The sequence below is a fragment of the Panthera tigris genome, chromosome A1 (assembly GCF_018350195.1).
Source record: "Panthera tigris isolate Pti1 chromosome A1, P.tigris_Pti1_mat1.1, whole genome shotgun sequence".
Lineage (NCBI taxonomy): Eukaryota > Metazoa > Chordata > Mammalia > Carnivora > Felidae > Panthera > Panthera tigris.
In genome coordinates, this window is record NC_056660.1 from 195642884 (window position 1) to 195663822 (window position 20939).

Here is a 20939-nt window from a genome sequence, read left to right on the forward strand (position 1 = left end):
AAGACAGAGACCATCCAACAGCCCAGAAACAGCAGGCCTAGACAGGGAGGGCCACAGGACTTTGATGTCTCCCTGCCCATCTCAGTCGCCAAGGGGCAGTGGGGGTGAGCCTGGGCCTGGGCCCGCCGCGAGGAATAAGAAACATGGAGCACACTGAGTGTTCAGCTTGGCTGAACGCAGTTCACAGGGGTGCTCAAGGAGCACTCCCTACTCTCTTTGGAACTACTCCCGTTAGCTCTCCCTCCGAGGAGACCCTCTACATAGAAGCCCTGGGGAGCCAAGGTGGCACAGAAGCAGAGGAAGGGATAGGGATGCCTGAGGTGTGGCGGGGAGAGAGCTGTGTCTTCCTCCTGGTAGAGTCTGGGATTCAGAGATCTGTGAGATCCAGCCAGACAACCTCTTCCTCCTGTGATCCCCCTCCCTTTCCCCAATATCCCCTGCCTGGCTGGGGGTGGGGAAGGGAAAGCAGCTCTGGGGAGGGGGCTGACTCAGGCCCAGCTGCATAGGCCAGAAGAAGGAGAAGTGGTGAGGAGGAAAAACAGCTTTGGCCACAGAAGCCCCCTGGGGACGGAAGTGGCCAGGGGAGGTCAAAGAATCCCTTCCCGGCTTTCTCTCCATGTTTTGGTTTGGGGAGGCACCCACATGCAGGGCCTGAATCCTCTGTGCCTCAGGAGGTTCCTCCTTTTGTCCCGTTTCAGACTCTCCTCCCAAGTCACAGCATGGATGTTAAGTTTAGCTATAGTCTCTCTCCTGAATCAGAACCTGGAAGTTCTTCCTTATGTCTAACTGCAGTCTCGTCTCCCAAACTACCATCTGGAAGCTCTCCCTTACAGCTATCTGGAGTCTTTTCTCTTAACCTGATGCAACTTGCAGCCACAGGTTGCCTTCCTCCCCAACACCCACTCACATACCCTTTAGCTCCCCTGGGCTGGGTGACCCGAGAAGGAGTCCAGCGGCTAAGCACAGCCCAGCTGGTCCTTGTCCCCTAGGGCTGACCGGAAAGAGGTGGACTGCTGACCCAAGGCCTCAGTGTCCTCCACCGCCCAAGCCCAGCTTCCACTTTCCACCTAAAGCCCATCTTCCATCAGCACTTCTCCTGGGCACCACCCCCTGGCATGATGCCCCCAAGCAGCTGCCACCCTGGGCAGGAAAGAGAGAGGCAGTCACTCCTCCTCCTAGATCTGGCTCTGCCCTCTCCCTCTCCCTCTAGCTTAAAACAAACACAGTGCAAAGTCTGTGTAAAGACCGGCGTCAAGCCCTCGAGGGCTTCTCATTGCAGCTAGGAGGGAATCCACTCATCCCAGAGCTCAAGACCTTCCTGTCTCTGGAACAGCCCTCACCTCCCTCCGGCCACACGGGCACCGGCCAGTCCCTCGGACTTGCCAGGACTTTGCCCACCTGCAGGCCAATGCATCTGCTATTGACTTTACCTGCAAAGTGCTTCGTCTGCCAGTCACCTGGCTGGTTCCTCCTCAGGCCTTCCCTGCCCTACACCTTCAGTTGCACCTGGCTCTCTCTGTTCCATCATTTTGCTTTATTTTCTTCACGGCACTAGTTGAAAATGTCCTCTCTTTATTTATTTATTTATTTGTCTATTTATCTATTTATCTATTTAATTTGAGTTGAATGCCTGTCTTAGCCCCCTGAATGCAAACGCCACAGGGGCAGGGCTTTCTCTTCTTTAATTCTGAATCCGTGGCGTCTGGCACAAATAGGAGTTTGGTGAAATATTTGTCTGGAAATGTTATTCAGCCTTAGAAAGGCAGGAAATTCTGACACACGGGGGAGCCTTGAAGACATTATACTAAGTGAAATAAGCCAGTCACAAAAGGACACATACTGTGTGATTCCAACTAAATGAGGTACTTAGAGTAGGCAGATTCAAGGGATACGTGGCCCGGGGCTCAGGGGAGGTAGGAAAGGGGAGCTGCTTAATGAGTAAGGAGTTTTAGTTGTGCAAGGTGAAAAGAATTCTGGAGACTGGTTGCATAACAATGGGAATGAACATTACTGAAATGTACACTCAAATAATGAGAATGAGAAATTTGAGATGATAAATTTTCTGTTGTATGCATCTTGCCACAATTAAAAATAAACCCAGACACTATTTGGATGGGAGGATGGGGGGATGGATGCATGGACGGACGGACATACTTCAAGGTCCTCCCACCCTCCTGGCTCGAGAATTACCAAGTTATCAAAGCTGTCAAGGCTCTCAGAGGTGACCCTGCTCACATCTTTCAGTGCACAGGTGGGGAAAACCAAGGCTTAGAGAAAGGCAGGTCACATGGTGAGGCCAAACCAGTCAAGGACGGGGCTCTCAGTGCCTTGGACATGGGATGACCCGGGCCCTCTCACCACATCTCAGGCCACCCCTGCCTCCTCCCACCATGCCTTGGGACTGTCCACACCCCCTGCTCTTGGGGGTTGGGGATGAGATCCCACATCTGCCTGCAGGCCTGGTTGACTTTCCCCCCTCTTCCTCTGCAGAAGCCCAAGTACCAGGTGCGCTGGAAGATCATCGAGAGCTACGAGGGCAACAGCTACACCTTCATCGACCCCACCCAGCTGCCCTACAATGAGAAGTGGGAGTTCCCCCGAAACAACCTGCAGTTTGGTGAGATGAGGTCTTGGCACCCATCACGCATACATTGCAGGAGCCTATGAGCCCTTTGTCGGTGGGGACCTAAGGAGACTCTGTGTGTGTGTGTGTGTACATGTGTGTGTGTGTGGCAGGTAAGACTCTTGGAGCCGGTGCCTTCGGGAAGGTGGTAGAGGCCACAGCCTTTGGTCTGGGCAAGGAAGATGCCGTCCTGAAGGTGGCTGTGAAGATGCTGAAGTGTGAGTAAGGGGCAGGGGCTTCGGGAATCTGGGGGAGCGGGTAGGAGCCCATGTACCTTGGGGAGGGGCTGCCCTGCCATGAGAGACACATTTTTGGCCTATGACAGCCTGGGGGACAGGGCCTGGGATTGGGGGCAAGGACTCTTGGCTTCTTGAGTGAGCCCCAGCCTCCCCTTAGCTCCTGGGTGTGGAGGGGCTCTTTGGAGCCCCAAAGAGGCTAGGGTGCACAGAGGCCACCCTGGGCCACGGCCTGGCCACAGCTTGGCTGCCTGCCACTCGAGAGCAGCTCAGTGACAGGCCATCTCTCCTCTCTCCCTCCTTAACTCCTATCTGTGTGCCCGCATTTCTCCTCTTCCCTCTTTCGGTCACTGGTCACTCTGGGGCCCTGGGTATGCCCTGCTTGCTCTCCTGGGTGTCTCCCATCTGTCCGTGTGGCTCTGTATGTCCTGCCCTTCCCCATCTATGGGACCTGTGGCTCCATCTCCCAGCCACTGCTCATGCAGATGAGAAGGAGGCCCTCATGTCAGAACTGAAGATCATGAGTCACCTGGGCCAACACGAGAACATAGTCAACCTTCTGGGAGCCTGTACCCACGGAGGTGAGGGGTCCTGGCAGGCATCGGGGCCCATGGCCACCCCACCCCATCTTCCCATCTCCCCCAAGTTCTGGAAGGATCCCTATCTATCTCAGCATTCCTCAAATCCCCACACCAGGTGCCTGGATGGGTCAGAAGCTGTTTATGAATGATAGATAGTTCTGGGAGCTCTGATCAGTGGCTCTCAGACTTTGGTGGGTATCAGAGTCAGCCAGAGAGGGGAATAAGAGTGCAGGTCCCCAGGCCCTGCTGCAGGGAGTCTGATTCCGGGGGTCCGGAGGGAAGATCCCACCCAAAGACACTTGGACATTCACCACAGGGTCCACAGAGGTGCCCCAGGGCCTTGACCTCTACGGAACTGTCACAGATATCCTTTGAAGAAGGAATTCTACTACGGTTTTTTGAGATTCCTCTGCTTTAGACAGATGGGGTTACTGAGGCAAAGGAAGCAGAAAAAGCTGCTCACAGTCAGTCAGGATTAGAACTCAGGGCTCTTGAATCCCCATTCCAGGGTGTCCTGTTGCCCTACCCCATGTCTGTTCACACGGGGGTGGGGAGGATAAGGAGTGCACTTACCCCACTCTCTTGGCTGCTCTAGGCCCTGTTCTGGTCATCACTGAGTACTGTTGCTATGGCGACCTGCTCAACTTCCTGCGAAGGCAGGCTGAGGCCATGCTGGGCCCCAGCCTGAGTGTGGGCCAGGACCCCGAGGCAGGCGCTGGCTACAAGAACATCCACCTGGAGAAGAAATATGTTCGCAGGTAGTACCCTGGCAAAGGAGAGGAAAGAGGCTGGGACTGGGAGGAAGCCCTAGGGTCTGTCCCTAAAGTGAACTCAGGCTTCAGTGGCTGTGTGGCCCTCACGTTCCACGGGGAGTAGTCACCCCAGCTTCTGTGGGCTAACTCAGTTTTTCTACTACTTATTTCTGTCATCCAACAAATAATTGAGGACCTACTATGTTCTAGGAGCATGTTGGGCAAAGATGGGTGACTCATAGTCTGGTGGAGACAGGCGTTAATGGTATCGTCACTTGAATGTACGTAAAAGGTCAGCCAAGATCCGTTCAGGGCTCTAGCAAGAGATGGGCAGATCTTGGGGGTAATGGCCCTGTTTTTCCCATGCCGTCAGGGGCTGCAGAGCACCTGGACAGAGTCTGTTCGTTGTTGGCTGAGAAGGGGCAAAACAGTCTGTGGCCAGGTCCCTGATGTACTTGGGCCTCGGTTTCTCCAGGCAAGCCATTGGGGGATTGAGCCTCTCAGAGACTTTCCGTCTCCGTTATTCTGTACTGCTGTGATTCCTGGAAGCCACTCAGAGACAAATGGACAAAGCCACATGGGGAACCAGAGAGAGGAAGTGGCCAGTTTCATGTCACACATGAGTCAGGGGCAGAGGCGGAGCCTGGGCTCGGATTCTGCTCCCTTGACTCCTGGTCCAGTGCTCACCTGAGCCACAGTGGTGTCCTGGAAGTCTCAGTCTTGGGGGTTGTGGGGCCTCAGGGCCAGGCTGCTGAGACAGGATCAGAACAAGAAGGGTGTACAATGAACCCCTATTTTAGCCACTTTCAGCTGCCAAGCCTGGGGAGGCAAAAGGGGAAGGAGGCCATTTAACTCCATCCAGTATCCTCGAATAGGAGGGCTGGCAGGATCTGCTTCCTCTTCTGATTCTCTGACACCCCTCTGAAAGGGCGGCTCACACTGGGCCTCTGCAGGCTGGAACCTCAGGCCAGGTCAAATAAAAATGAGAACTAAAGTGAAGTATTAACTTCTTATCTTCAAATGTGCAGATGGGGAAAGGATTCATACAGCGGGGTCACTTCAAGGGCAAATGGCATGGGAACCAATCCTGCCAACGGGTTCCCAGGCTAGAAGTATAGTTTCTAGACCAGGGGAGGGGATGGTTTTGCCACGGTCAGAGCATAGATAAGACACTCCCTTCTCTTTCTGGGAACACTAGAGTATGGGCATGGTCAAGGTGCGCATCTCCATCGCAGAGGGGACAGGAAAGGGAGACGGCCAGAAATCACACCTGTTAGAATACTAGAAACAGTAGTGGCTATTCAATCTAGAGAAGTGCTTCTCCAACCTACCTACGACTGAAAGCCTATGCTCACAGCCATCACCTAAGAGCTGTTAGAGACACAGCTCGGGCCCGCCAGACCTGCTGAATCAGAATCAGCATTTAGATGAGACTGCCCAGGTGACTCCTACACTCATGAATTACAGTTTAGGAAGCCCTCCTCTAGACCAGAGGCCTCCGCTCAGGCTGCACACAGGAACTGCCTGGAGAGGTTTCAAAGTGTGAATGACTGGGTTTCACCCCTAATTTCTGAGGTGTTCTGGGCATGGGGAGAGTTGACAACTCCCCAGGTGGTTGAATGTGAAGCTGGCCAGTGGTGAGAGCCACTGTCCAGGCGGGGAAGGCTCAAAGAAGGGGCCCTAGAATATCCTCAAATCCCTGCAGGGCTGTTATGGGAAAAGGGAGCCTACTTCTGTGTGGCCCTTGAGGGCAGAGCAAGGACCAGCAGGAGGAAAATCCCAGGGGCAGACTGGCATTAGGAAAAGTGCAGAACTTTGTAATAGGCAGAGAGCTGCCCAAAGACAGAACAAATTGTAAGCTTCCTCCCTGGGATGGCCAAGCAGGGATCAATGATCGCTTACACAGAATGTGGTGGCAGTTGGGGTTGGGGGGGTTCCTTGTCAGAAAGGGATGTTCGAGTTGACCTTGAGGTCCCTGCCCTTCCCTGCTGATTGGAGAGGACACGGGGAGCTGGAGGCCAAGGCCCGTGCTGGTTAGTATAGCAATGGGGACCTACCCACCCCCACATCCTTTTTCCTATATAGAGACAGCGGTTTCTCCAGTCAGGGTGTAGACACCTATGTGGAGATGAGGCCTGTCTCCACTTCTTCTTCAAACGACTCCTTCTCTGAAGAAGGTGAGGAGGCGCTGGGTGGCAGGTGCGGAGGGCGGAGGACAGGGGCCGCTGGGGGCTGGGGTGTGGTGGGGCTGCCCTGACACCTCTCCCCACACCAGACCTGGGCAAGGAGGACGGGAGGCCACTGGAGCTACGGGACCTGCTCCACTTCTCGAGCCAGGTGGCCCAGGGGATGGCCTTCCTTGCCTCTAAGAACGTGAGTTGGAAACTGGGTCCAAATGTGGTCATCCAGGGAGGTGGGAGGTGGCTGAACCCCCACATCTCCCGTGAGGCTGGGTGATTAAGGATGAAGGGGAGGAAAGGGGAGCACGTGGTGAAGACAAGGAGGAGCCAGGGTGCCAGAGAGCAAGTGGGCAGCGGCCACACAGCCTCTAGGGATGAGTGGGAGAAACCCATGCCTGAAGAGTTCCTCAAACTCAGGACGGTGAGGGCCCCAGCCTGAGCAGACCTGTTTCCCTGGGGTGCAGCAGGCCACGGAGGACCCCGTTTCCAAGAACAGGCCTTATTCCTTCAGTTTTGGTCAACAGCGTGAACAAGACGACTATGTCCTCTTGTGAAGCACACGGTCTCATGGGGCCGATAAAGGAAGCTCCCTGAGTTGTCGTGAGGGTAGGAGATGATGTGTACAATATGCCCAACTCAGGAGGTTCCCAGCAGGTGGGGGCTGTGACCGCCCCCCTCACAGCAGATTTGGGAGGGCAAAACAGGGTTACGGTGTGTGCAGATGCTTAGGGAAGAGCCTGGCACGGTCGGGCCCTGAAGGGGCAGCTGCTATTATCAGCAGCCAGTGGGGTCAGAGGCTGTTTCCAGCACCAGGGCTCATAGCTGCTGAGCACAAGCGGGTCGCCTGGCTCTGAGTCAGCTCCCACTGCTCAGGCCCAGTGGGACACAGTGATGGTGGTTTCTAAACACCCAACTTTCCAGCCATATGAAACTTCCTCAGACCTGGATCTTGGTAGCAGGTAGGGATGGGAGCCAGGGTACAGGACCAAAACTGATGCTCACTCCCTCGACGAGGAGCCCAAGGCATTCTGGGGGGACCCTGGCTGTTCCCCCTGCACCTCAGGCTCAAGTGGGGGATGGGCCGAGACTAACTCTGCAAGTACTTTCTGTCAGTGCATCCACCGGGACGTGGCGGCCCGAAACGTCCTGCTGACCAGTGGGCGTGTGGCCAAGATTGGGGACTTCGGGCTGGCTAGGGACATCATGAATGACTCCAACTACATCGTCAAGGGCAATGTGAGTGCTGGGGAGGGTGGGCCGGGCTGGGGAGGGGGCAGTGAGCCGGGGTCCGAGGTGACCGGGGTCTTCCGTGCCAGGCCCGCCTGCCTGTGAAGTGGATGGCTCCGGAGAGCATCTTTGACTGTGTCTACACGGTTCAGAGCGACGTCTGGTCCTATGGCATCTTGCTCTGGGAAATCTTCTCACTCGGTAAGCCACTGGGCCAGTGCAGGCTCAGCCTGGGGCTGACCCGTGTTTGGTTACCATGGTGTCCTATACCTCACGAAGGATGCCAGCCAAGAGTGTTTGCTGCCCAGGGCAGAGGAAAGGCTGGTGGGAGTGAAGTGACGGGCAAAGCGTCTGAAAACCAAGCAGTGCAGCTCCCGTGTGGGCCGGGCAGATGCTCCATGCTGCCAGGCATTCCTTCTGGGCTGTTCCTTCATCTGCCTGCTGGTGCAGTTGCTGCTTCCTCAGATGAAGTTTTCCCTCCTTGTCTTAAGTGTGCACATCTCACTTCTGGAGTGCTAGGCACAGAGACTTGGGCTAAGCCCTTCAGCGAGCTCCTGTAACCTTTTATTCCAAGCCTGTGCTGGAATTCTTTGTGTGGTGTGATGAGGCCAGGGTGAATTTCACTGAAGCCTATGCCTACTGTAACTCTTATGTAGGTGTGGGTGTGGGGGCAGGTGAACGTGAGCCCCGAGCATGGGCTCCTACGTGCTCTTGGCCTTTGCAGGGCTGAACCCCTACCCTGGCATCCTGGTGAACAGCAAGTTCTACAAACTGGTGAAGGATGGATACCAAATGGCCCAGCCTGCATTCGCCCCAAAGAACATGTAAGTGAGGGACCCCAGGGAGAAGAGAGGACTCCCCAGGCTTTGGCTGAAGGGGATGGAAAGGTGTGTGGTCCTAGTCTCTCCCTGTCCACAGTGTTCCAGGGCCAGGCTTCATCTCCCCCACAGTGGGCCAAAACAAGCCCATTTTAGGGAGTGCGGGATTTCCGCTGGTTTCCAAGTAGCTGTTCTCAGAGGTCTCTTAAATGGGACTGGTGCTAACTCAAATGATAGACTTTGAAGTCAGATTCTATTATTATGTCGAGGCAGACTCTTCTCATTTCTTATCTTGGCTCTCTGTGGTGTCAGCCACTCCTTCACTGTGTAACCAGCCAGTCTGCAATGCAGCCTCCTAACCACCTCGCTACAGCTGGCCCACCAAGAATTGCCACCTCCCTACCCTCGCCACGGCCTTTCCGTGGGCCGGCAGGCCGTGAACTCGCCCAGCACGCCTTTCCCCAGCCACTCTCGACACGTCTGGCCAGGCACTTGTGGCCGGCTCACTGCCATGTTCGTCTTTTGTTACAGTCATCTCAGCCCACCTCTCAGACCTACCTGCAGGCAGCAGGAGTGCCCCTTCTCAGTTCTAGGAGCCTGGGCAAGATAGCATCTCTGAGTTTTTTCTCCCCTCAGCTGTCAAATGGGCGTGATGAAAATAGCTTCCAAGGGTTACTGGGGAGATTAAATGAGATAATGCATATCAAGGACTTAGCACAGGCCTTGTGTCAGGCACACTTTTCACTAGGTTTCAGGACCTCTGCTGGGCAAGACTGTAAGGGTGTGTGTGCATGTGCCCACGTGTGCATGTGTGCATATTGGATCCCCAGACCCACGGGCAGCTTCTGTCCTACCTTAGATATAGCATCATGCAGGCCTGCTGGGCCCTGGAGCCCACCCGCAGACCCACGTTCCAGCAGATCTGCTCCCTCCTCCAGAAGCAGGCCCAAGAGGACAGGAGAGTGCCGGTGAGTGGGGCCGGCCTCAGGATGGGTGGCTGTCTCCAGCAGGGCCGGGCTGGGCCTGAGAGGTCAGGACTGACCACCCCTGACTCTCCCACCCTCAGAACTACACCAACTTGCCAAGCAGCAGCAGCAGCAGCAGCAGCAGCAGCAGCAGCAGCAGCAGCTGCCGCACTGGCAGTGGCGGTGGCAGCAGTAGTGAGCCCGAGGAGGAGAGCTCTAGCGAGCACCTGGCCTGCTGTGAGCAGGGGGATATCGCCCAGCCCCTGCTGCAGCCCAACAACTACCAGTTCTGCTGAGGGGACAACAGGGAAGCGCCGCTTTCCCCTTCCTCCAAGCTTCAACTCCTCCGTGGATGGGGCACCACGGGGAGAACCTACAGACTCTGCCCTTGGTCATTTCACTCAACAGCTCAGCCCAGCTCTGAAACTCAGGAACGTGAGATCCACGGGGGTCTCGGGAGGACCCCGCTTCCAGGGCCCGGGCCATCACTGCCAATCAGGGGCTAGGGCTGAGCCCCCCACCCCGCCCACTGTTCTCAATGCTATGGCCTCATGTTTGCTATGCCGACTGGGAGAACCCCCAGCTCACTCTCTTAACCTTGTTCTGACTTCCAGGAACCCCTTTCCCTAACTCCCTTGTCTCACTGGAAATGGACTGATTTTATGGCCATGAAGTGCCCTAACATTGAGAAGACAAGGCTCCTTAGGCCTTGGCAGAGGACCCCCCCTGTAGCCAAGTGAAACGGCAAGAGCAGACAGGTGCTCAGAGACTGTGCCTGGCCCAGTGCCTCAGAGCAGGAGGGGGGGGGGGGCCTCTTTTGTAAGAATGAACTGTACCTCCTAGTCCCTGCCCTTTGGCCTTCTCTCTACAGCCCCACCCTCCCTGGATCTGGTCCCTAGAACGAGCCAGGTGGCAGCTAAAAGTTCGGGGTTCTGCCCCCCCCCCCACCCTGTCATTCTGAGCTGGAAGGCAGGGGACCCGTGTGGCTGGCCACACCAAGCAAGCAGCACACACTCCGACAAGCTGACTCCTCTTAACTAACAGTCACGCTGCGGGACATCTCTGTCATTAAACTAACAGCATTAACACAGCTGGCCTCTGGTTCTTTGTGCCACACGAGGGCCTGCGGATTCCCTGGGACCTCCTTCCATCCTTCTTCATGTCCAGTGACCAGCTCAGCACCTTGGTCGTTCAACCACACTGTGCCCCACACAAGGAGCGTGGAATTGATTCTTGCTTCACCAAAACAGATAATTTAATAAATTTTATTCTTGGCAGGGGAAGGAGGGGAAAAAAGCCACCTACTCCACTCCTCTCAATAAATTAAATAACACACGGCCAATTCCCGTGCCCTAAGCAAACCTTAGGCACTTGAGCCAGTCCCGCTGTTTCCTTATGGCCCAGTCTGCTTCCCCTTCACAGAAGGGAGTTTTTCCTACTGCCGCCAGGTTATGTCATGCCAGTGGGCCACATCCCTTCTGTGGTGAGGATCCAGGGCCCAGAAAGGATGTGGGGTGCAGCAGCAGTGGCCAGGGAAAGGAGGAAGGGGGTCCTCTTCCTTAAAGCTCAGGGCAGAGAAGACAGTCCTGGAAGAGAGCGGTGGCTGTTTCTCCTTCCTCAGCTTCCCCCAAATCTGGGTGCAGGAAGAGTAGGAAGGAAATGCATCCCTCCTCTGGGAAAATCAAGAGCCCAAAGGGACCCCTAGAGCTAATGAGGCCCCAAAGGCCCCCAAGTCAAAGGCAACAGGCTAAAAGGAAGTTGTGTGGCCACAGGGGCTGGAAAGAGCGTTCCCTGGGGTGGGAAGAGCTACCTCAGTGGCCTTCCCCCCCGGAAGGCCGGACTCCGCTTCAGCCCACCCCAGGACCTCGACCCAGACCCGCAGCAGGCCCCAGGGAAGCCATCCGCTACCAGCATTCCCTCAGCCTCCGTTCCCCTCTGTTGAACATCCTAGTCCCCTAAGTGCTCTCTGGGGCTAGTAAGGAGTGTCCTGGTGCTTCTCCTGACCCCCAGAAGATTGAGAACCATGGCTCCCGTGCCCCACCATGCTCAGGAAAGGGAAGCTCTTTGGTCAGTCCCAGCATCAGAGGCCTCCCCAAAGGTGAACATTCCCGCCGGTTCCCTGGATGGATCTGCCTCGGGCAAGGGCCTCACTATGGCTTGAGATGGTGCAGTCCCAGTCCCGGTGCAAGAGCCTGGCTTATACTGTCACTGCAGCCACCTCCTCTTCCTCACCCTCTTCCTCAGCCTCTGTCTTGATCTGAGCAACCCCAAGGCGATAGAGGGTGTCGCGGATGACCACCTCGCCAGGCTGGCAGCTCTGCACAATGTCATGGATCTGCCGGTTGACGATTTCACGGCTGGTGAGGAAGTCCATGAGGCGGTTATAGAGGTAATAGTGGGTGGCATTGTCAAAGGCAATGGGCCGCTGGCGGACACTGTTTGGTTTGCTGTCGGCAATGGAGGCCAGGATGGCTGCGTAGGGTGCTAACTCAGGGCATAGGGCTGAAGAGTGGTGCCCGGTACTGGGGTCACCAAGACTGGACTGTGTGTCTATATGGACGATGTGCCGTGCGGCAGTCTTGGTGGCTGGGTGCTGGACAGAGTGCTCAGCCTCCATCACGTCCACAGTATAATGTTGGTCCAAGAGCTCTGGGCAGGATACGCTCTAGAGGAGAGAGAAGAAACCACTCTGACATGAGGGAATGACTGAGGCAGAAGCTGTGTGGTGGGGGAGAATGAAGGCTGTGGGGTCAGTCAGCCCAGTAAACCCTCACGTCTCCACATATGCCTACATCTCCTGGGGCAAGTCCTCTCTCTTCTTCCTCAGTGCCTCTGTCTCCTCGTGAGGACAGGGACAGCAACAGAGGCCACCTCCCAGAACAGATGTTGGATTACCTGAGCTGTTATCACTTACTACTGTGCCTAGTCAATTCAGGCTGGGGCTGCGGGGAGTGGGGAGAAGGGGGCCCTTGCTGAGGCTCAGTCGCCTTTCGGCAGTGCCCAGCACAAGCTCGCAGAGCCAGTGAGTCCCAGGGAATAAGGAAAAGATGAATGATGACAATGATGTCCCCCTTTTTCCTGTTGCCGGTCCTAACATGTCTTCCAGCAAAGGGCACATGTGTCTGGTAAGAATCACTGCCTGGTTCAAAGCACCAAGAAGCAGAGACAAGGGCTCTGCCTCTAATCTGCTTTTGTGACACTGGATAAGTCCACCTCCCCTCTCTGGACCTTACTCTACCCTTTTAGTAAGAAGAGTAGATTGGATACGACCGGTGTTTTCTAAGCCTCTGTACCTCTAGATCATAACAGGTATGCCATGCAGTATATTCGTGGTCAAATCCAACACCTGGCTGGTCTGGGTCTTTAGTACACCAACACGCATGATGTCTCCAAAAAGCGGCAATTTTCTAGGCTTATCTGGAGGGCAACTCCTTTGACTCCAAAATATCTGTGTTTGGGACATCCTGGGCACTCCTCAGTGACATGCTGTGGCCTCACATGTACAGGGGTTGGTCAGTAAAAATTTGTGGAGTACATGCTGGTTCAGAGCATCAAGACAAAATAGTAGTGGAGACAAAGGATGCCGGAGACGGTTCCCGTAAGGCCTTCCCAAAGAACGAGGAGGTGAAACATGGTGAGTCTGCGGGATTTATTCCAGTTCCTCAGAAGGGAACTCACCACAGGTGGCTCCGCAGGACTAGAGAAGCAGCCCTGGTTCCTTCCCCACATCTGGTTGGTCAGCTCTGGGTAGCAGAGGTCAGCACACAGGGCCACTGGTGTGGCCATGTCTACCACGTAGACAGGTGGCCAATGGCGGGAAGAGACCAGCAGATCCACATGGTCGCGGGCACTTTCACCCCGCACGAGATACTTGGAGCCACAGATCACCTGGGCAGGGAGATGGGAGGACACAGCACAGCCAATCAGCAGACAGACTGAGTTGAGTCTTCACTGCCTTCTTCCCAGGAATAATCAGGTTTTGTGACTAAAGCCATGGCCGTCCTGCCAGAGCCCGTCACATCCTGCTTCCTACTTCTGTCCCTAATTGAAGTTGTTAGTTCGTCCCGACTTCCCGAGAGAATAGCTGGGACCATTTGGTCTTCAACTGAGGCTGAGAGGCCCCAAGGGTATCTGCTCTAAACCCCACCCTCCACACTAACAAGCACTGTCAAGTCCAGTGGCTCCGATTCCCAGCCACACAGCACCAGCAGCTAACAGCTGGTTCAAGATGGAGGTTCCAGGGCCCCACTCCAAACCTAAGGAATTAACCTCTGGGGGTGGGGCCTGAGCATCTGTATTTTGAGCAGCTCTCCAGCAGACCCGGATATGCTGCCCAATGTTAACCAGGAAATATCTCCACCAACAGGGCCCCCCGCCCCCAGATGCCATTTCATTGCTGAAGAGCTCTGTGTACAGTGGGGAATCCTGCATCTGCCTCCACCTCCCTACCTTCACCCCTACCAGTCCTGGCTATCACCTCCTAGTAACCCTGCTCGCCTATCACAGCCCTGAGCTCTGCAGCTCTCACAGCCCTGTGTGGTCAAATGCTTCCCACGAGACAGTCCCCAGTCACATGAGCACAGTCCTCTGAGCAGGCTCTGTTCTGCCAGGGAGAGGCATCAAGTCTGCCCTTCAGACGCAGCTTTTGTCAAAGAAGCTGATAATCGGATTCTCTTTGGCTAGCCAGTCGCCATGTCCGCTCACACACCTGAATTAACTGAAGGCTGTAATGGCAATCTCTGCCCTGTTTAAGTACTTGTTCAAGGGGTTTTCAACCCCAGCGTCTTCCTTGGCCTGCTTTGTCATATGGCGCGCAACCTTCCCAGAGTCATCCCAGTGTCTACCCTGTTCAGGCTCTACAGACATAAGGCGTGCTCTTCTTAAACCAAAATCTGAACTACGGCCTCCCCAGTTCCCACTCAGAACTGTCCAGTGGGCCCTTCATCACTCTCAGAAGGAAACCCAGACTGCTGCTGTGGCCTACAAAGCTCTACATGATCTGGCCTCTGGTGACCCTTCCAACCTTCCTCCTCTGGGCTCACTAGGCTTCCCCACTCAGGACTTAGCGGTCAACCCCTCCCTCTGCTGGAACATTACTTCCACAGCTTATCACTGGCTGCTCCAGACAGCAGGTCCCTCTCTGTTATCTTCTATCTCAGGTCTCGTCTAGTTCCTTCAGAGCTAGCGCCATATGCCATGGTGGCTTTATTTCCCTTTTAGAATGAGGTCATCTAGTGGAGGAATGACATCTTCGGCGCTCACCTCTGAATCCTCAACAGCTATGCAGGGCCAGCATGTGGAAAGGGGATTAATCCTCATTGGTGACGATGCAGGCTCCCTTCCTAGTGCAAATGCTGGCACTGACCCCTAAGGAGCTACTCCGCAGGCTGCCCAGTGACCTAAGCGCCAGCTCCCACAGGATGAGCTGGATCAACCAGATTCCCTGTGTGGACAATCTGGTGTGGACAAATTCACAGTATCTTTCTTATCCTCTTACCTGATGGGGGCACACCTTGTAGATTTTACCCCCTGTGAGATGAGGTGGGGGCTGTCTAACTCTGGTTCCATTCTGTACAGATTCATAGAGGGCCAACAAGGAGAAGCAGAGCTGTTCCTGGAGCAAGACAAGATTAAAAACAGAGCAGTAAATGCTAAGGGACCAGGCCTGGTGTGCAGCACCAAATGCTCACTTCAATATCCAAAGCAAAAGAATAAACTGTCAAGGCCAGAGTGGGCCTTGGAGCCTCACTAGCCGAAAGTCCTCTGAGGGCCGTGAAAGGACCAGGTCACAGACAGAGCCAGCCAGAATGACCAAAGTGCCAGACTCTTGAAGCCTGGGGTCTTCCTACTTTTTACAGGGCAGGGAATGCTTCAAAAAAAAGCTAATATTTGAGTCTGAACTTGAAGAAAGCGTAACATTTTCAACAGCATATTAGTATAAAAAAAAGGAAATAATATATGCATAAAACACACACATTCACATATACGTGTGCATGCACGCACACATGCATACACACACTGTCTCTCTTCATGCATGTAACAGCATTCATTTTCTAAGAGCCAGGAGAGGTGATAACCACATACTGCAAAGTGCCTCCCTTACAACAATTTCATGGGTTGGTAGTTTGGTTATTTCCACTTTGTAAACCAGGAAAATGAGGCTGAGAAACGTAGGGAAGCTTATCCAAGATCACGCCCAGTAAGTGGGAGAGCCAGGATTCCTGACCCCAGAGTCTGGGCCCACAGAGGAACTGACTGGAGGCAAAGGCCTCCCATTCCTGTTATGCTCTGGCTGTGGACCACATCCCAGGCCTCCCTGACTGCCCGCACCTTCTGTCCGGTGAAGGCACTTGTCACGGGTGCTCATCTCCTTGCCCAGAAAGGGCAGCCAGCCTGCTCACAAAGTCCCTATCTGCACTGCCACCCCCGACACTCACCTTGGAGTCTTCTGTCCCAAAGGGGATGCCACACTGCCTCAGCAGGTGCCGTAGCTCCTCCTCACTGTAGGAGCCAATCTCCTCAAGCTTGCAGGTACCCTCGTGGAGTAGCCTCACCAAGGCACTGCCATGGCCTGCAAGAGACAGCCCTGTTGAAGGGGGGTGGGGGGGCTGCTGCCAGCCAACAGAGGTCACGGGTAGCCCCTCATGTGTGAGGATGAGAAGCGGGGCGGGGGAGACGAGGCCTAAGTACAGCAGGCGGTGGAAGCAGGCTCTGCCCTGAGCACTGCCCCGGGTGCTGGAGGAGGTGGACTCAAAGAAGGTCTTATAACTTCTGCAGATATTTGAAGTCTCTCAGAACCGGCTTTCTACCCTTGAACATGTAGGGAAGAGATTCAGTAGAGTGCCCTCAAAGAACCCCAAAATGGGTATTTAAGAACCAAGATCTCAGATGCTTACCACAAGGGCAGCAGCAGATGAGCAGTAGCGCTCATTTCAAGAACACTCTCTGTACATTGTGTTCCTGAACCTGCCTGGCCAACAGAGAACTATGTGGAGGTCTTAGAAAAGAAAACCAGTTTCTGGGTCTTGAAACAGTAAACATGAGGTGAGACCTCAGCAACTAACGTTAGGAAGCACTGTTTGAGAACCAGCCGATCACAATGTATTAAAATACTTTTAACATCATCTGAGGTCACGTCCAGAATTTAAAAAATGAAATAAAATAGGAAATGTATTCCACTTGGTAAGGAAAAGTACTGTTTTGTGAAAGTTGGCTGGCAGCTCTCCAAAATTCTGCACCATGACTTTAATCTCTAGGGAATTTTGTCACAGATTGTCACTATCTTTCTCCAAAGAGCCCTCTAGGCGAGCCTGCCCATCGCACCGCCCCCGCCCCCCACTTATGCTGTCTGGCCATGAAAATGTTCCAGACTCTGGACTGGGCCCTCCCCTGACCTGAGTCAGGTGATCTCACCAGGTACTGGCTGCACATCCAGGTTTTTGTCTTTCTCAGTGTTGACGACCACAGCTCCTCTCATGAGCGGTGGAAAGAAGGGGGCAATAACAGACGCATCAAACTTGGTGATAGGGATGCTGGCAGGGAAGGCCACCTGCTCAATCACCTCTGTCTCCATTGTGGCCCAAAAGTCCTCCACGTTTACCTCACTAGGGCCCAAGAACTCGGGCCAGGTGAACTAAAAGATAAGGATAAAAATGATCAAACTGTAGGAGCCACAGAGTATTAGCAACAGAACAGCCCCCCTTCTTGATACACTCCGGACAACAAAAGTGGGGGGCGGGGTGGGGGGCGCATCTGACGGCCATGCACGGCCAGGGGACCCCCAGATCTGACATCTTAGTACCCAACTGCCTTTTGGCTGCATTCCTCTCTCCCATACTACAGCACTCCCCAACACCCGAACAATCCTATGTCCCTTCTGCATCCATCTATAGTCCAGTCCTCTCCCTGACTCGCAAGGAAAGGGGGACTACCACTGACTACCCGCTATGTGCTGGACACTGATTACTGCTCTGTAAGTCTGGGAGTCTGTCTGAGGTGACACTAGTGCAGTAAGGGGCAGAGTAAGAATGCGAACAAAGGTCCAGTTCCAAAGCCTAAGCCTTGTGTTCCTGCCACCCAGGGCGCTAGTGCACGCTGCGAGCAAAGAGCACAGATGTCCCACCACACTTTACAGCTACTGAGCCCACCCTCTCCACAAAACAAGGGGATGAGAAATGCCAGCTGACTGTGCTGCTGTGTGTGCAAACTGATGTGGTGACTGTCATCAGTCCAGACGGTCTTCCTCTATACAGTCCCTGAGGGGAGAGGCCACCAGACAGTCTCCTCAGGGACAAATGCAAATTTAAGTTCTGTTCAGTAACTTCTTGTTCCACTTCCCTGACATCAGAAGAGCCTCCACCTGCTTCCCCCACACATCTGTCACACCACCCTGCACACACAAAAGGGAGAGAATAAAGGAAGTCCTGGTCTCTAGAAAGAAATACCCAGTACCACAGAAGAGAAGAGATGCCTACACTGAGAGTGAAGGGAATTCTACGCCATTCTCTGAGAAAAAGCCTTGATCTGACAAAGCAGGTACCAGGCAGGTCTACGATACTTAAGCTCTGCAGGGAGGTGGGCATCTGTTTACTTCTGGAAACCAAATGGTCTCCGAAGCCAGATGTGTTTAAAAACAAAAAACAAGAACAAGAACGAGAACAACAACAACAAAAATTAGAGCTCAGGGTCCCAGGAGTGAGCACAGCAGTGCTTACAAACTCAGACTCCGGAGTCAGACAGCCAACACCAACGTCCAGTTCTACCCCTCCTGGCAGGGTGAGCTTGGACAAAACCCCTGGGCTTCGGTCCCTTCATCTATAAAAATCTCACAGGCTTGGAGAAGTAAGTCCTATAATAAAGCACTGAGCAGAGCCAAAGAACTTGGCAAACGCAGTAACATGCTCAATAAACCCTAGCTGCATTACTATTAACACTACACTATAATACCATGAGATGAACAGATCTGAGGAAGTTTGGCAATAGCCTCTTGATGACATAACACACAACAGCAAAAATTTTTTTATAGTTTACTTTATCTACAAACAACACTTACAGGACTCCAGGAAGCACTATGCTTACGTTCATATGTCTTGTTATGTACCACCATCCTTCAAAGGAGTACGTAATCAAAATATATGCTTTTTTTTTTTTTTTTAAATTGGGAAGAAACAGAGGCATGTGCATTAAATCCCTAATAGGCTCAGCTGGCCATGCCAAAATGCACCCAAGCTTTTCTCGAGAGGGCCCGCACCCACCCCTGGTAGAGAACAGATGAGCTGAAGGTCCAGTGCCTCAACAGACACTTCACGTTGCAAGTTCAGGGATGGGGAGCTCACACCCCACCACTACGCTACTGCTAGCCTACTCACAGGCATGCAGACCAGACCTCTCAGCATGATCGTGGGAGAGAGTTCAGGAACCTATGGGATTTTTTGAAACACCACGTAACCAGGTTAAGAAAAATTCCTATTCTTCTCAGTTTACTAAGAGTTTTATCAGAAATTGGGGTTGGGGCGCCTAGGCGGCTCAGTCAGTTAAGTGGCTGACTTTGGTTCAGGTCATGATCTCGTGGTGTGTGGGTTCGAGCCCCGCATCGGGCTCTGTGCTGACAGCTCAGAGCCTGGAGCCTGCTTCAGATTCTGTATCACCCTCTCTCTCTGCCCCTCCCCCACTCATGCTCTGTCTCTCTCTCAAAAATAAATAAACATTAAAAAATATAAAAATATAAAAAAAAAAAGAAACTGGTGTTAAATAATAATGAAAGCCTTTTTTACATCTAATGAAATAATCATATGGGTTTCTACCTTTTACCTGTACGGCAGCAAATTACATTAGTATATTTTCTAACATTGAAACAATCTTGGTTTCCCGGGATAAGCTTAGTCATGATGTGTTACTCTACTCACTGTTATTATCCTATAGAGAGCACTGTGTCATCTATATTCATGAATACAATCAGCTCCGATTTGTTCTTATAGTAAATGGCTGGTTTTATTTTCAAGGTTATTTGGTCTTATACAATGAGGTGGAGAAATACATCTGCTTTTACCATTCTCTGATCAGAATCATAGATTTCTTGGAGATGTTAGAATTAAGGTATAAAACCCATCTGAGTTTGGTATTACCTCTGCGAATGCTTTTTATTTAAGGACCTAAGTCCCCGATCAGGTCATTCTTTTCCACACTTTCTTTCCATGGCTCTCCATCTCACTTGGTGTAAGTCCTCACAGGGGCCCATGTGCCCCCGTGGAGTCTGGCCTCCCGCAGCCTCTTGAACTCACACATCCCACCACTCTCTCCACCGCTCTCCACCAGCCTCCTTGCCATTCCTCAACCAGGCAGAGGAAGCCCACCTCAGACCATGTTTTGCTGCTCTCTCTGCCTGGAATATTCCTCCCCTGAGAGCTACGTGGGCTTCAGATCTCTCCGCAAATGCCACCATATCAGAGACGCCTCCCCCTACTACCCTCTAGAAAACAGGAATCCCGCTCTCCACCAAACTGCTCTCTTCTCCTCACCTGCTTTACTGTCACTATGCTACTTTTAATTACTACTTACTACATATAATATAGACATTGATATAACATACAATTATTAACAATGTTTGTTTCCTGTTAAATTCTCAAATTTGGGGATTTCCCACATTCCCAAAGCAGGATTCAAGCCCCATGAGCACAGGAACTTTATAGGTTTTTTTACTGCCATGTCCCAAGTGTCTAAAAAGTGTACCTGGTTCATGTTTAATAAGTTTGTTGGCAAGTAACAAATGCCATAATTTCCATCCAGCCTTCCTTAGATAAAAAAGCCACTCCCCTCTCTCAGGCAGGACTGGAGCCATCTGTTCCTGGGACAGCATGAAGGAAGGTGGCTGCCGAAGTGTGAGGACAGTTTTAAAGGCGGCAGGAGATACTTACTTCCACACTCTTTAGTGCCAACACATTTTCTTCATTCCTCTGGGCCATTTCCACTTTGGGAGCCACACCACAGATGCCACAGATCATGTCATTGTAGTCTCGGACAGTGAGGCACTCGAAAGCCCAATAGCCATTGCACAGCAGCTCCTGCAGCTGGCTCAGCTCCTCCAAGGTCAGGGTCTTTTCTGCAAGGAGAGCAAGAGTTCTGAGAAGTCACAGCAAAAGACCGTGAGGCCACTGGGCATGAGCCAATGGCCAGCGAGAACAGCAACTCTGCAAGACTGCTTCTCCCCTAAGAACACCCCGGGGTCAAGCACCCTGGCCCTAAGGGCTCGGGTGGCAACCCCAAAGGGCAATTCCAATCAGAGTTGTAACCACCTCGCACTAAGTACCTACTAGGCACTAAACACAGTGCAAACAACTTCAAATACATTACTCATTTAACTCTCACATCTTTATGAAATAAAAGCTATTCTCATCCTCATTTTACAACTGGAGAAACTGAGGCACAGAGAATAACTTGCTCAAAAATACACTGCCACTAAGTAGCAGTGCCAAGACTCAAACACAAGCCTGTTTGACCCCAGAACCTCTGCAGTACTCTATCTGACCTCCTAGCAAGCAAAGTGCAAGGGAACGGAAAC

At 53.0% G+C, this 20939-nt stretch overlaps 2 protein-coding genes across 5 annotated transcripts in view; one reads left to right on the forward strand and one right to left on the reverse strand.

Annotated features, from left to right (window-relative positions):
* Nucleotides 1-10472, forward strand: part of CSF1R (colony stimulating factor 1 receptor) — a 29330-nt gene extending 18858 nt beyond the window's left edge. The window contains exons 11-21 of the mRNA XM_007093382.3: nt 2491-2617; nt 2737-2841; nt 3330-3440; nt 4036-4198; nt 6278-6369; nt 6468-6565; nt 7486-7608; nt 7689-7800; nt 8324-8423; nt 9277-9385; nt 9484-10472. Of these exons, the coding sequence (XP_007093444.2) occupies nt 2491-2617; nt 2737-2841; nt 3330-3440; nt 4036-4198; nt 6278-6369; nt 6468-6565; nt 7486-7608; nt 7689-7800; nt 8324-8423; nt 9277-9385; nt 9484-9678 (1335 nt within the window). The 3' untranslated portion in view covers nt 9679-10472. The remainder of the gene's footprint in view (nt 1-2490; nt 2618-2736; nt 2842-3329; nt 3441-4035; nt 4199-6277; nt 6370-6467; nt 6566-7485; nt 7609-7688; nt 7801-8323; nt 8424-9276; nt 9386-9483) is intronic.
* Nucleotides 10473-10555: 83 nt separating this feature from the next.
* HMGXB3 (HMG-box containing 3) overlaps nt 10556-20939 on the reverse strand; it is a 47380-nt gene continuing 36996 nt past the window's right edge. For all 4 annotated transcript variants that reach the window (XM_007093385.2, XM_042994385.1, XM_007093384.2 and 1 more), the window contains 6 exons: nt 20296-20480; nt 16796-17015; nt 15820-15953; nt 14880-14996; nt 13061-13270; nt 10556-12047 (listed from right to left, as the gene is read on the reverse strand). In XM_007093385.2, the coding sequence (XP_007093447.1) occupies nt 11580-12047; nt 13061-13270; nt 14880-14996; nt 15820-15953; nt 16796-17015; nt 20296-20480 (1334 nt within the window). In that variant the 3' untranslated portion in view covers nt 10556-11579. The remainder of the gene's footprint in view (nt 12048-13060; nt 13271-14879; nt 14997-15819; nt 15954-16795; nt 17016-20295; nt 20481-20939) is intronic.